The 11,430-nt window shown below is 58.4% G+C and overlaps 3 protein-coding genes across 3 annotated transcripts; 1 reads left to right on the top strand and 2 right to left on the bottom strand.

Moving 5' to 3' along the window:
• Positions 1-1,157: 1,157 nt before the first annotated feature.
• On the bottom strand, positions 1,158-3,065 carry VDAG_03848 (plasma membrane zinc ion transporter; the record flags this gene model as incomplete). Its single annotated transcript, XM_009653932.1, has 1 exon — positions 1,158-3,065. Exon 1 carries the CDS (start codon positions 2,859-2,861, stop codon positions 1,158-1,160), a length of 1,704 nt encoding a protein of 567 aa, XP_009652227.1. The 5' UTR covers positions 2,862-3,065.
• A 1,944-nt stretch (positions 3,066-5,009) lies between these two features.
• VDAG_03847 (canalicular multispecific organic anion transporter 1) lies at positions 5,010-9,783 on the top strand (the record flags this gene model as incomplete). The annotated part of the gene is made up of 1 exon (XM_009653931.1): positions 5,010-9,783. The coding sequence occupies exon 1, from the start codon at positions 5,266-5,268 to the stop codon at positions 9,781-9,783; it is 4,518 nt and encodes a 1,505-aa protein (XP_009652226.1). The 5' UTR covers positions 5,010-5,265.
• Positions 9,784-10,167: 384 nt separating this feature from the next.
• Positions 10,168-11,133, bottom strand: VDAG_03846 (D-arabinitol 2-dehydrogenase; the record flags this gene model as incomplete). Its single annotated transcript, XM_009653930.1, has 2 exons — positions 10,168-10,871; positions 10,959-11,133. 2 exons carry the CDS (start codon positions 11,131-11,133, stop codon positions 10,168-10,170), a joined length of 879 nt encoding a protein of 292 aa, XP_009652225.1.
• Positions 11,134-11,430: the final 297 nt, after the last annotated feature.

Below are 11,430 nucleotides of genomic sequence, written 5' to 3'. Positions count from 1 at the left end.
AGCCACGGTATCGGTGGCTTCTTATGCGATGCGCATGCGTGCGAGAGGCCGCTTTGCGGGGAGTCCGTCGTCGCGGCCGCCGAGGGGGCGCTGTACTGCCAGGGCCACGAGTGTCGGGTCGCCGCGTGCCGCGGCCCGCGCGCCGTCGACTCGCCGTACTGCCCGCTGCTGCACGCCTGCCAGTGCCCTGGGTGTCCGGGCCAGAGGGCCGCCGGGCGCAGCTGCTGCGATGGGCACGATGCTCTCTTGCGCGATGGGCTGGTGTCGTCTGTCGCGGAGAGCCAGCAGCGGCAGCGGCGGGCGCGGACGGGACACCATCTTGCGCCGCTGAGCCCGATGGAGGAGGCGCTGTCACGGAGGCTGATGCAGGAGAGGGCGAGGCAGGAGAGCGAGGCGAGGCTGAGGGAGGAGATGATGGCTTGGAGAGAGGGGATCCCCTATGGGCTTGGAGCAAGGGAGCGAATGCGGTCTTGGGATACGGCAGCCGACGTTGGCGCTGGAGGGCCTCGAAGCCGTGATAGCGGGCTGGGAACGAGCTCTGACGACTGTACCTTTGTTGGGTGAGAAGCCTATCCATGTGTTGTGGTCTGGGACTTGCTCAAGATGGGGGCGTTTGGGGGATACTTAGACTTGTTGGCGTTTTTCGGTCTCGATAGACATGGGGTTCAAGGGGCGCAAATCTGGTTGTTTGTCAGGCCGATCAAGACTGCCTGCCTTGGGGCTTCTCTTCACAAAAAGGTCGGCGCCGAGGGCATGGTGCTCACTTCATTGATTGCACTACAACTGTGGCGCCGGGCCAGTTTACGTAGGTGATGCCCCATGGTTGGAGTATCCTGAAATGAATGGACGAAGCAGCTAGAGTGCGCCATCCCATGCGCCCGCCCATGTCGTCTTCAATATGTAGCAAACTTTGCAAGCCATTGAACTCTCATCGATCTTCGCCTCACCGGTGGCCCTCTCCGCCCAATCCTCCTCTTGCTCTTGTCGTCACCCTCCTCGTCCTCACATCGTCCACTCTCCCTTCCTCCTCTGCGCTCTCACTCATGCATCCTCACCCAGACTCTTGACCTCCTCTGCCCCTGTCAACCCTCACTCTCCGCCTCTGACACCCTCTCAATCCTTCGCTCCCTCTCTGACACGTCGAACACTCGTGAGCCCTAAGCCCAAGCACCGACGACGCTCATGCCGAAAGCGCCCAGGAACACCAGCACGCAAGCGACAATCCTACGCCCACCACGAAGCACCTTCCAGCTCTCGTCGCTCAGGAAATCCTCACTTAGCAGCTCGACAAGGCTCGCAAAGACGAGCAGACCAGAGCTGATGGCGTTCATGGTGCCAACGAGTACGAGGCCAAACTCCGAGCTGGGGTCGTACAGCCTGTGCGTGGCGATGCCGATGGCCTGGCCGAGCGGCGTCGTGCAGCCGTAAGCAAGAGCCATGAGCCACGGCTGCAGAGCACCTTCGTGCCAGTCGATGGCACCGATACGCGAGCCGAGAGCGAGACCTTCAAAGGTCTGGTGGAAGGCAATGGCAATGGTGAGGATGACAAAGTTGGAGCCAACCGAGACGGCGAGGGTCATGCCGATGAAGATGCTATGGAAGAGAATGCCGACCTCAAGCATCATGCACTGAAGAATGGCCTTCTGGTGTTGCTGGGCTGGAGTGAGACCATGGGACGATGTGAGCGGCAGGGCGTCCTCGATGGTGCGCGCCTCCTTGTTCGGCGTCACCGGGGGCTGGATGGGCGCAGTGGTTATGTCGGCAGTCTGGCTGATGCGGGAGAGCTGGCGGCCGAGGCTGTTCGAAGTGCCACGTCGGTGACCATGGACGACGGGAGGAGCCATGTCCATGTCGTCTCCATCGTCGTCCGAGTTGGCGCTGGTCGCCTCGCGATGCACAGGACCATCGGGGATGATGTGGCGAGCGGGCTGGAAGACCATCTCAATAATGGCGACGAAAAAGACAGCGGCGAGTGCAATGGCGCCAGGCATGGCAGGGTAATCAGTCGTCCAGAAGCTCGACAGACAGGGATCACCCAGCAGACCAAAGGCAGTGGGCAGCAGGTGGACGAAGGCGGTGGCGATGAGCACGCCAGTACCAAAGTGACGGACGGCGAAGAAGAAGTTGGGCGGGATGCGCATCCATCGGACCTTTTTGGCAATGATGGGAAAGGCACAAGCGAGCAAGCTGACGGCGAGAATGATGAAGAGGGCGCCGACGTGAAGAGGCAGATCGTACTCGTGAATGTTGGCGCCGCCACCGCCGCAGGTACTGTCGCGCCTGGTCATGGGGCGGGCCACGACGGGGGTGACGGGGGTGACGGGGGCGCACTGAACGGCAGGCGAGGCGTGAGGAGGCGACAGGCCAGAAAGCGATGACGAAGAGGCAGACGGAGACGAGAGAAAGGGGATCCCTGAGGTGCGGAGGTTCGAGAGGATGAGGGAACACGCCAGGACAGAGGCTGTCCATGTAATCCAGCCCCAGGCGCTTCTTGCGGAAGAAGCAGCCTGATGATGGATCACGGCGTGGGAACGTGGTTGGTCTTCACCACCAAGCACGTCCTTCATCCGGAGATGGTCGGCAACGATGCCGACGCATCGTCCGGAGCGGGCATCGGGGCCCGCGGTGGCCTGGTCGGCGGGCATGCAGCGCGCATGGGTGAAGTGATTGTCGGCGTCGAGTTCAGAGGCAGGCCCACCGTTCCCTCCTCCACCTCCGCTGGCGTCGTCACGGCGCTCACGAGCGTTGGCTTTGCCGTTGAGATCCTCACAGGTGGTGAGATCTGCGGCGAGGTAGGGGGGGCTCTGGTTCCAATTGGGATGGCTGATGGTAAGGCCGTCGTTGCGTGAAGGGCAATTCATCGTGACGGCGGGTTTGTCGATGGGATTCTAGCTACCTAGGTAGGTAGAGTTCGTGTTTCAACGGGTGGCGTGTCGTGGTGCGATTGAGGGCTCGAGATGATACGATCAGGTATTGATTGACACAACAGGCACTCGGAGACGTCGTGAGATGGCTGTCCAGTCGAATTGAGGGGTGGAGAGGAAGTCAAAGATCGAAACAAAGTCACAGACGGACTGATGACAAGAGGCGCGGGTCAACATCATGTCAAGTAGTCTTGCGGCCAACGCAGGCGCGACAGGTACCACCTGCCAATCTTACCGGCACACGAAAATTCGGCGGGTGGTCGTGACTGACACGAGTGGAAGAGTGGAAGGGCCACCCGGGGCCCAGAGTAGTGCCTCGAGATGCCGGAAGCAGGCGCACCCGGTTGGCCAGATGCTCACTTGGCTCGGTACCGCCTTCTTCCCCAGACTCTGTCGAACGCCTTAGCGGCTGAGGTGGGCCTGCTAGGTGCTAGGTGCCCTGCTCGATGGCCTACCTTGCCTGCACATGCCCCCCCAGAGAATCGAGAAATACAGGAGCAGCCGGTCAAGGGGGTCGTCGCTGCCGAACGGCGTCTTCATTCGACAGTGCTTGCCACGCTTCGTCACATTGACCACTACACTGAGTAAGTACCTGTGGCCATCCATCTTCCTAGGTAGTTAGAAGCGGGCCCAGCCGAACCTTGAGGGCTCGCTTTTCTCATCATGATCATTCCTTCTCTCGGAAAGTCGTTTGTTATCTTGGTGCCCAAGCCTGACTGCCTCCGCTTGCTCAGGTACTTAGGTAGGTAGGTACCTACCTTAGAGACACCTGTAGATGACACCTTGAGGGCTGAGGATGGGCAATCCGAATCAGCGTCTGACCATCACCTCAGCCAAAGCAGCTCCTTTCCATTGAACAGACCACAGTGAACAAGGCAAGGCAAGGTAGCGACAGCACTGCACATACTCTTCCACACCGATACCCGCCACAGCGACCGCACGTCCTGCGCGGGAAACCAGTGCTGTCCCTGACGGCGAGACATTGTTGTCCATTGGCACCGGCAATACATGCCTCGGCCATGTCTGCATTGCATCACCAACGCCGGCTGCCGATCCAGCATGTCGGGCTGATTCGGAGAACGGGCACCGTCCGAGTCTGGGCTTTGGGACGGCGCGGGGTGCACTAAGCCGTTTCGTCACGCTGATGCCGAAGCAAGGAAGAAGCCGGGCCTCGCAACCTCGGAGACCCGACCGGGCGAATGCGTACTCGATGCTGGTGCTGGCGCTGGTGCTGCGCTGCTCTGCGCTGCCCTGGTCTGCTTGGCTCACGACCCGTCCTGACAGGTGGCTTGACGCCAGGCCGTTGCAGCCGTTGTGCTCGAGCGCTCCCACGAAAGCGCTGCAGGGGAATGCATCTATGGTCAATGGCTGCGACCGACGCAACAGCGACAGCAACGGGACCTCGTCGCCTGAGCCACGTGTACACCAGGCTGAGACAGCCCTCAAGACCCCTGAAAAGTCTAAAATCGAGTGCATGGGACAGGACGGTCGTGCTTGTGGAATCCGCATTCGGACGGAAGTCTTCGTGCTTTGGTTCAATCACTGAAAGTACATGCATTGGAAAAAGTCGGTGTGGGCACGAATGGCAACTTGGCTCTGCTTGCTCTGCTTGCTCTGCTTGCTCTGCTTGCTCTGCTTGCTCTGCTTGCTCTGCTTGCTCTGCTTGCTCTGCTTGCTCTGCTTGCTCTGCCGGCAAAACTTCCTCTGAATAGGTAGACACTGGGCATGGCTCAGCATGAGGCACAGCCTCCTTGATTTCGTGCTGAGGCGAGATTGAAGGGGGCGATGCTGTGAGATGAAGCAAGACTTCAATTGTCATGGAGCAAATCGGATAGCATGACAAAGCCCTTATCGAGTACTGTACCGCTCTAACCGACAAAGCGCTGTGAAAGCCTAGCTGAGCCTCAGTTGGTGGACACCAGCCTCAAAACACCCAAGTCCAGGCCTGTCTCTTGCCTTGTGCTTCTCCGCCGCGGGAACCCTACCCGTTATCGTGAGGCTCCTTCTCCTTGTGTCACCAACTTCATCCTCTCCGTATCCCGAGATACTCTCAGCGAGTGTATTGTCTATGGTTTTCCCTCTCCACCAAACCTCAACTCTTGGCTCTTGGATAATGGCCGTGATGCTTCTCCACATCCTTCACAGCACGTGGGAGGCCGCGGGCTTGATTAGGGAAGGCGGTGAACGCGTTCTCCGTCTTCCCCCTCGGATGATCGACGCCTCCAACCCCGCGGCCATGACCTTGAGGGCCCAGTAGGCTAGTACAGTGAACCTCCTTTCAAGCACTCACATTGATCAATGGCTGAAAAAGTTTGAACCGCCTCTATCCAACCTTGATGACATGGCTGCATCAATGGCAGCGCCAGAGACCTTGCGAGGCATGGGCGCCTTGCATTCTCGACACTTATCTTACGAGACGGCCGCCAGCCAGCAGATTCTCTCTTCGTCCCGCATCGTGCCTCATCCTGGCCCGCTGTTAACAGGACTTTTGTCGACGCCCCTCATGGATGCGGACAACCTCGCTCTCGCACAAGCTGCGATCTCGGTCATCCTTCTCGTGGCCGTCGCTCTTCGCCCTTTCGTTCCTCGCCGCCCGCGATGGTGTCGGCCCTTTGCCCGCGAGCAGGATGATTACGCCGTGAGTCGCAAGACTCTGTGGACGCGCTGGACGCTTTATCTTGCGACGATGGCAGTCGCCGGGCTGGCCTCGAGTGTAGCCTCCGTTATCCTGGGACGGCACAGCCTCCCACGCATCCTGGAACTCGTGCCGTGGATGGCCGCCGGTCTCATCACTGCTTGGAGACGGCCCGTCAAGACACCTACTACGCTGCTCGCCCTTTACCTGGTCATCTTGGTTTGCAGCATCATCCCATTTGCGACACTCCAGTTTCACTTCAAGTCGAGTTCATGGCCCTACTTTGTCAACTTTGCCATCAGTCTAGCCTCCATTTTCGGCATTCTCGCCATGCCTATGCGTGACCCCAGCCTCTTGACCGACGGTATCGGTCACAAGGATCCGACGTATACCCTCCGCAGTCCCGAAGACAACCTCACGCTGTGGACATTCATGACAGTCTCCTGGATGGCCCCTCTAATCAGCCGAGGCAAGCAACGGAAACTGAACGACGAGGACATATGGCAGCTGCCATTTGATTTCCAACACGACAAGCTGCATACACTATTCCGGGACCTTCAGGGCTCGATCGTCAGGAGGCTGCTGCAGGCTAACGGCTTGGACCTCCTCATCATCTCTGTTCTTGCCATACTGGAGTCGGCAGCCAACCTTTCCATGCCCTTGCTTTTGAAAAAGCTACTCGAGTCCATGGAGCTCGGCGATAAACGCAGGACGACACCTATCATGTTTGCCGCCGCAATCCTGTGCGTTCGATTGGTGGCATGTCAATCCTCCGTCTTTTCCCTTTGGTTCTCGAGACGGTGCTATGAGCGCTCGCGTGGAGAGATGATCACGACAATATACGCCAAAACCCTCACCAGAAAGTCGGTTGGTCAGGGACTCCCCGAAAAGGACGTCGACGAACTGGACGAATCGGACGTTGTCGATACAGAAGCTTGCCAGGATGATGATGCCCATGGCGAGGAGCAGCACGCCAAGAGGAAGACCCGATGGACTGGCCTCCTGTCATTTTTACGCCTCCGGCGAGGAAAGCCAGGCTACCAGAAGATCGTCGCTGAGCCGGAAAAGACGAAGCAACCAGCCACGACGGGCAAGATATTGAATCTCATGAAGAGCGATGTGTATGAGGTTGCACAGCGATTTTGGGACTTTCCGCAGCTCATCGTCAAGCCCCTTCAATTCATCGTGTCCCTGGTCTTGGTGTGGCAGCTTGTTGGTTGGCCATGTCTTGTAGGCATTGCCTGCATCCTGGTTGCTCAGGTCCTCAACGCCTTCTTCATCCGCAAGGTCTTCCAGAACGAGCGCGTCCGGCGAGTGGCTGTAGACGAACGCCTGCAAGCAACAAGCCAGTTCGTCGAGGGCATTCGCCACTTGCGATGGTATGACTGGCAGTCAAAGTGGGTGGATCGGATCATGGACACGAGGCAGCGCGAACTCGCCCGCATGGTCACTACGAGACTTTGGGTCATTGGGATTTCAACTCTCAATATTGCTTCGGGTGCTTTGTTCCCCGTTGCCACCTTCTTCGCCTACACGGTTCTGGCGAAGAAGCCGCTCACAGTGGGCATTGCGTTCCCCGCCCTACAACTCTTCACCATGCTGCAGTCCAACTTCAGAGACATTCCTGGTCTGATCCAGGTCCTCCTCAACGCTTCGATTGCCGTGGGCCGTATTGAACAATTCATGGAAGAGCCAGATAAGGATGAAGGGTCCTGCGACGACGAGACAAATCAGATCGACTTCAAAGGAGCCTCCTTTGCCTGGCCTGGTACTGATACACCGGTACTGCGGGACCTGAACTTTGACTTACCGCAGGGTCTGACCGTGGTCTTCGGGAAAGTCGGCTCCGGCAAGACCGCGCTACTGCAGGCGATCTTGGGAGAGTTAGACTGGGTGTCTGGCGACTTCGTCATTCCAAATGACATGATCGGGTACTGCGCACAACTTCCATGGCTTCAACACATGAACATTAGGGAAAACATTCTCTTCTCAGCGCACTATGATGCTGCTCGCTACGGGCAGGTTCTTGACGCCTGCGAGCTGTTGCCTGATCTTCGCGAGTTCAAAGACGGCGACCTGTCGGATATGGGCGAGAACGGCATCGGTCTATCAGGTGGGCAGCGAGCACGGATTGCCCTCGCACGCGCTGTCTACAGCCAATCACAGGTCCTGCTCCTCGATGATCCCCTGGCTGCCCTTGATCATCAAACGGCCGATTCGATTGTACGCAAACTTCTGCGGGGACCCCTTGTGAAGGGTCGCACCATCGTGCTCGTTACGCACAGGGTCGATCTATGCCTACACCTTGCGGACCTGATGATCGAGGTTGAAGGGGGGACGGCCCGAGTGCTGGGGCCGGAAGAGGCTTCGGTCGAGGCAGCAAAGTTCATGCGCAGCGAAGAGGAACATGCGGCCACACACGATGAAGAGCCCCAGGTGATCGACGACAACTCGCAAACAGAGGCGATCCCGGAAAAGTTCATTGAAGAAGAACACCGCAAAGATGGCGGTGTCATGTTCTCCGTCTACTGGGAATACATCAAGGCGGGAGCTCTGAGTAACTGGGCCGCTCTTGTCATTGTCTTTGCCTTGTATCGAGCAGCAACCTATCTGACGGCCTGGTTCCTCAAATCTTGGACCGAAGCGTCTGATACCACGATCGCAAGAGCGCCTTCAGATTCGTTCCTATCGCGACTTTTGGATCTAGCCTTCTCTTGGCTTCCGAATCCCAATGATAGCATTCAGCTTTGGGTCCTTGCCTACCTTTGCCTTGCGCTAGCACAAACAGTAGTCTACGTCCTCTCCGAGGGACTCAGCCTTTTCATGATCTACAGGGCGGCCAAGAGCCTGTTCATTCGAGTCATCGACAAGGTCAGCAACGCAACTTTCCGATTCTACGACGTCACACCTGTTGGCCGCCTGATGAATCGCCTCGTATCGGATATTGGCATGATAGATGGTGGCATCATGGGCCCCCTGCAGCTGACCGCCTGGTTCGCCATCTCGTGGATCTCGAGCATGGGCGTCATTGCCTCTCTGACTCCGCTCTTCCTCGCTTTCTCTCTTGGAGTGTCTGCCTGGTTTGTGTACATCTTCCTGTGCTTCTTACCGACGTCGCAAAGCTTGCGAAGGCTGGAAATGGTGTCGCTGAGCCCCCTCATGTCGAACTTTGGCATTCTCCTGGATGGCCTGGGCACGATTCGCGCCTTCAACGCGCAGCCCCATTTTCAGCACAAGAATATTGCGGTCGTCGATGCTTTCCAGAAGATGGATCACTTCTATTGGAGCTTACAGTCCTGGCTCATGTATCGCTTTGACGCCTTGTCGGCGGTTTCGACATTTGCTCTCACCATAGTCGCGTTGCAGAAGGGCTTCTCCCCGAGTCTGACGGCGTTCGTCCTTACGACGGCTTCACAATTCGTCGAAGCCACCCACAATCTATGCAGGCAGTACGGTACTCTGCAAATGGACTTTGTCTCAGTCGAGCGGGTGATTGAGCTGCTCTCTATCCCCTCCGAACCCTGCGGCACCACCACGCCACCCGCCGTTTGGCCAGCTGCCGAAGACGCCATCACCTTTAACAACGTCACACTCAAATATGCCCCTCACCTCGATCCCTCCCTCGTCGATGCCTCTTTCACGATTCCCGGTGGCTCGACCTGTGCCGTATTAGGCCGCACAGGCTCCGGCAAGAGCACTCTCGCGCTGGCCCTCTTGGCAACCATGCACCCGACAGAAGGCACCATTATGATCGGCGACTACAAGCTGTCCGATCTCGACGTCCACGCCTGGCGCCAGCGCATCTCTTTCGTGGCGCAGGATCCGGTCCTCTTCCCCGGCACGCTGCGCGATAACCTTGATCCTCTCAGGCAGTTCTCCGACGGCGAGTGCGCCAGTGTCCTGGCGCGGGTGCTCGGCGGGCACTGGACCATCAAGTCACGCGTTGACGGTGGTGGAAAGAACCTGAGTCAGGGACAGAGGCAGCTCGTGGGAATCGGCAGAGCGGTGCTGCGGAGGAGTCCGCTCGTGGTGCTGGACGAGGCAACGGCGAGCATCGACCGCGAGACGGCGGCGCAGGTGCAAAAGGTGCTCAAGGGAGAGCTCGAGGGCAGCACGGTCGTGACAATTGCGCACCGGCTTGAGGCTGTGGAGGGTGCCGACTGGTTCATAAAATTAGATGCCGGCAAGGTTGTTGAAAGCGGGCCTGCCAGAGGGAGGATATAAGTTGTCAGTGTCGAAACAAACAAGATCCGTAGGTAGGACCAGGAATTTGTAGAGTATAGAAAGACTCCCAAGTAGCGGAAGGTGAAACGCGTTCGCAAGAACTCATCGCCGACCAATTTTCCGTCAACACTTCGTCCACATGTAGCGCATTGAAGTCGTAGTACAGGAGGAAATCTTAAGCTTGTGATGATCTGGCATGTGGGTAGGCCCCTTACTTACTCTCAGTGATGAAATATCAAATGCTTTGGCTTGGCTGTCTGCTTCATTCTATGCTTAACACATGTTTGACACAACTCTTCCAACTCTTCATCCGAGGTACACTGCCTACGATGACCAGCAACGTGACTGAAACGCATTTCCCGATGTTCCTTCGAGCCACCTCAATCACCACGCCGTGTGACCTCCATCCATGATGAGATTGCTGCCCGTCATGAAGCTGCTCGCATTGCTCAGCAGGAACAGGGCAGCCCCCTTGAACTCGCGCGTCTCGGCCAGGCGGCCCATCATGTTCTCCGACTCCCACTTCTCCCTGAGGCCCGGGACCTCCTCAAAGTTCTTCCGCACCATGGGCGTCATGATGTGGCCGGGGCTGATGCAGTTGACGCGTATGCCGCCGCTGCCGTCCTCCCTCGTCGGACTCCACTCCATGGCGAGGTTGCGCGCGAGCTGCAGCACGGCGGCCTTGGACGAGTTGTACGCCGGCGAGATGAGCCCCTTGTTGGCGACGCACCCGGACATGCTGGCGATGAAGACCATGCTGCCGTGGCACTTGTGCTTGAACATCTGCCGCGCCGCCGCCGTCGCCGTCATGAAGACCCCCGCGTAGTTGACCGCCATGATGCGGTTGAGGTCCTCGATCGTGTACTCGGCCGCCGGCGTGATCTGCTGGATCCCCACCGCCGCCACGACGCCGTCGAGCCGCGCGTGCGCCGAGGCGATGGACGCGATCTGCCGGTCGAGGCCCTCCGTGTCGGCGACGTCTTGCTGTCGATACGTCAGCGAGCCGGCGCTCGGGCTCGACGTGCTGCTGCGCTTCTGGGCTTCGATGAACTCGGCGCTGGGCTCTGGGGATACATTTAGGCAGTAGACTGTGACGTTTGGCGGCAGTGTCAGCATTGTGTGGGCGGTCATGGGTTGGGGGGGGGGGGGGGACGGGGTGTGACGGGCTCACGGACCTATGCCTCCGGCTTCCCTGACGGCCTCTGCCAGCTCCAGACCGAGCCCGCTTGATCCGCCCGTTACGATGAAGACCCTGTCTTTGAGATCAAAGTCTGCAAACGTCTTTTGGCCGACGTTGAAGTCTTTGAGCGGTTGGTCGTAGGTTGGGTTGTGCCTGGGTTCGGGGTTCATAGGTTTCGCGAGCTCTTGGGCGGCGTGCTGCTGGAACGCTCTTTTGCTGCCGGCTTGGCAGAATGGTGCGCGACATGTTGTCGATCGTCGCAGGAGGGCGCCTGTTCGATGGGAGGATACGATCCTGGGAGCGACTCTGGACGCAAGAGACATGCTGGACGGTCGGTGGTCGGCAATCGGCGTGCGAACTTGATGAATGGTGTTGTAGCGGATTGGATGGGATAGTGCAGTTCTTCTTGCAAGAGCTCTTGATATTCATGCGTATCTGGCTGTCTCCGTGCATCACGACGTCTGGGA

Source organism: Verticillium dahliae, genomic scaffold (genome assembly GCF_000150675.1).
Source record: "Verticillium dahliae VdLs.17 supercont1.6 genomic scaffold, whole genome shotgun sequence".
Lineage (NCBI taxonomy): Eukaryota > Fungi > Ascomycota > Sordariomycetes > Glomerellales > Plectosphaerellaceae > Verticillium > Verticillium dahliae.
This window is presented reverse-complemented; position numbering and strand designations above follow the sequence as displayed.